At 38.5% G+C, this 3,546-nt stretch overlaps 1 protein-coding gene across 1 annotated transcript; it reads right to left on the bottom strand.

Moving 5' to 3' along the window:
- Nucleotides 1-608: 608 nt before the first annotated feature.
- dio3 (deiodinase, iodothyronine, type III) lies at nt 609-3,039 on the bottom strand. The gene has a single exon (XM_015379981.1). The coding sequence runs from the start codon at nt 2,995-2,997 to the stop codon at nt 2,206-2,208; it is 792 nt and encodes a 263-aa protein (XP_015235467.1). The 5' UTR covers nt 2,998-3,039; the 3' UTR covers nt 609-2,205.
- Between the last annotated feature and the right edge of the window lie 507 nt (nt 3,040-3,546).

Raw genomic sequence — 3,546 nt, 5'->3', positions numbered from 1 at the left:
AGAAAAGCTGCCTCTACCAATCCAAATTAGAAGCAGCATGAAAACATGCAATCTGGTTTCAAAAGCTCCTAATTTAAACTAAAAGAAGTTCTGATTTAGCTTACCTAAAGCAAATTGTCTAATCTCATTGTGTTACACTTATAAATAAAAAGTGCATATGGTAATATCTAAGGAGACGTTTCCTGGGTGGCGTTAACAGCAGAGAGCTTCAGTGTGCATCAAGGTCAAAGCTTTTGCTTGTGTTTCTGGGGAGCTACTGATGAACATATTTGCTGGGAAATGGGAACAACAAAAGAAAAAAAAGTCTGATATAATGTTATATGTTCTTATAGCTTAACTCTGCATTACTATGTGATTTCCTGAGTTCCCCTGCACATCGCCCTTGGTTGAGTCTTATTTGTGTCGTAGTCGAAGTATTAAGAAGGAATTTTTCCTCCAGCCCTGGGAAAAGCTGAATTAAATCCTTTTCAAATGCAAAATAAAGAGGGATCAATTTGATTTTTTATGGCATATATGTTTTAAGACTTAATGGGAATTGCTTTTAATGTTCAGCATGAAAAAGAGACAGATAGAAAATGCATTAGACTGAGAAATTTCTTGTATTTCTTCTTTCCCAATGATGCCCCTGCTGTGGGGTGGATACGCATAGACACAAATGTTTATAAGGCAGAAATATAACTCCAGCATTATATCATTAATGTATATAGGGTTCTGAAAGGACCTCTGTGAGCCAAAGGTAAGCTGCAATCCACTGTGTTATTAACCACAGAGCTAATTATGTAAACACAACACAGTTTAAATAATAGTTGAGAACAGGGGCGCCTCTAGACATATAGCTGCTCCTGGGCACAAAATATGATAGCCTATAAAGTTGATATATTTTCAGTAATCTTTTTCATTTACACTTTTGCTAGAAGTATGTTTTCCAAAATCTAAATCTCAGGCTTTACATTTTTCCTATGACATTGTAAAATTATACTTTTTGATTCCGATTAGTATGTCAAATCTAAATAGTGTAATCCAGTTGTGTTGGCGTTACAAGCAATGAAATGTGCATTAAAATGTTCATTAAATCACTATGTATATGTTTTTCTAGATATAACTTTAGGTTAATTGAAATAGTAAGATGGATTATTGTCTGGCTTCTTAAATTAAGCAAATTATTAAATTGATTTAAAAAAAAGATTTTGAATGAATTTTAATTAGTTTTCAGATCTAAAGCACATGATTTTAGTGTTGAATAAAACAAGATCATTATGGTGCATTTTCATTAAGGGCTAAATCAACATTCTAGATAGTTTTTAGCACCTTTAATCCAACATCGCTTCCATTTTATAAGCTTTTACATTAAAATGGAAATCTATACAACTTTTTCTTTCTTTCACCAAAGAAATGTTCATTGATTGTTTTCCCTATGGTGACAACATTTCATTGAAATTAATACAAATATATGTGTTTAGGAAAAGATTATCATGCAGCATTTTATCCTTATTTGACTGAAAGGAACATTTTAAGTTAAAGGAACTACCTTGCTTTTTACCTATTATAAACTGGTTCGAATAAAAGTTCATTGAAATTATTCTTCACACTATTTGTCCATCTTTTTTGAATATCTTTGCAAGAGGTAAAAGAATTTCACGTTTTTTAAATCCCACTACATCAGCAACTCTATCATGGAAAAGGTATTTTAAAGCAAAATCAACAAAAGGTGACGTGTGCTTTATTTTAAAGGACAATGGATCCCCTACTCTCTGTAATAATACCAAATGATGGTGAATACAAGAAAGTCTTCTGCAAGCAACACGAAATTAAAATATTAAGTTCATCCCATACAATAGTTAAAAAAATATTGTTTGGAAAATATATCCATAAAATAAAAGCTTTTAGACATATAAGCATGCAAGACATAGAGCAGGAGCCGCTTCTTCTCTGTAGTCTCTTCAGTATAAAACATCAGCACCGGTTCCCTGGACTGGAGCCATTTAAAAACCGGACTTCACAATAATACTGAGGAGCAGAGTGAAGCGCGCCTCTCCGGGTCTCCAAGGTCTATAAGGAGGAATTAACTGTTTAACACTCACAGTGCCACAGTCCTGTCATATTATATGAGTAAAATTGGAATAAAGCATTTTAATCCAACATTGTGAAAAAATAAAAAATAAATATGCTTCAATAATCAATGGCATAAAAATAGTGGAGTTAAATCTACACGTTAAAAGTCAGATTTCTGTCCGTTTTTTCCAGCTCTTTTCTATGTTGGTCGAGCCAGTCTCTGAGCTCTGAGATCCGGTACCCTTCAGGTCCCCTGCCGCCTTGGTAGACCACTTTCCCAGCCTGCACTATGTAGAGTCTGTTAAAATAAGCCCCATATGCTGCGCTGGAGGTGTTCTGCATGTTGTCCGCCACTACCAGGCAGCCGGGCACCTCCAGGTGGATCAGGTGCGCTGCGCTCAGCCTCTCCTCCAGACACCGATGCTTCGGGATCTGATAAGGAGCGTCAGTGCTCGTCCAGCCGTCTGATGGATGCGCTTCCTCGATATAAACCACCACGGTGTCCGCTATATCCGCGTTCTGTTGCGCGACCTCCTGGAAAGCCCTCAGGCGCGCCATGAACGGCGGTCAGGTGCAGCTGCCGAAGTTGAGGATGAGCGCTCTGTCGCCCTGTGCGCAATCCAGGATCCGGGTGCGCCGCTGGTCCTCCAGCCAAACAACTTCGGTGTTGGGCGCTCTGCCTCCGAGATGTGCCGCTTTCAGAAAGTCCAGTTTCTGGCCGTGCCAGACGGCCTTCAAGGACTCCAGGCTGAACAGGCGGTTGGAGTCGGATATGCATAGAGGTGGATCAGTGGCATCGCCTCCCTGCTCTTTCATCCTGAGGAAAAACCTTTTCCTGATACATAAAAAGTCCAGCAGCCAGAACAAAACAGCTGCCAGGAGAAAACGGGGCAAAAGGACAAGACAAACTGCGGCGTTTTTCATAGCTTTAACAGTATTCATCATCACTTTCTGATGATAACCTGGACAGCCCTACGCTGTGCCACGATAGTGTGAGTTTAAGTTAGGTTACTTCGATCTCCCGCCCCTTTTTATAGCTTTGGCACATTTGAATGAATCACAGCCCGCCTCCAAACAGGGGCAGAGGCCTCACATGGCGGGGATTACCTTCTGTCATCCCAACACTGTAAATCTACACGATGCAGGAAATGATGTGCCATTGCATCACCCAGCCATCAGAAGAAAAACAGTGAAAAACAGGTTTTAGAAATGACTTTATTCTGACCCTACAGATGGGTCATGATTTATCCCAAAAAGTTAAAATCTTAGACTGATTACATGCAGATTCACTGATTTCAAGGGTTTTTTCCTGCTTACTTTGTAGGTTATGTCCTATGGCTGATAAATACCCAACATTCACTAACAAAATTCGATTATCAAGAAAAAATATTTATACTGGTAGGGTTTCTATCTATTAAAAAAAATATATTTTTTTTCGCTTCTCAAGTTTTCATTTCACTTCAGTTAAAAACGTTTTATTGCAAAGGGAAATTA

Source organism: Cyprinodon variegatus, unplaced genomic scaffold, assembly GCF_000732505.1.
Source record: "Cyprinodon variegatus isolate N-32 unplaced genomic scaffold, C_variegatus-1.0 Scaffold205, whole genome shotgun sequence".
Lineage (NCBI taxonomy): Eukaryota > Metazoa > Chordata > Actinopteri > Cyprinodontiformes > Cyprinodontidae > Cyprinodon > Cyprinodon variegatus.
Note: the sequence above shows the minus strand (reverse complement) of the source record. Positions and strands in the feature narration are given on the sequence as shown.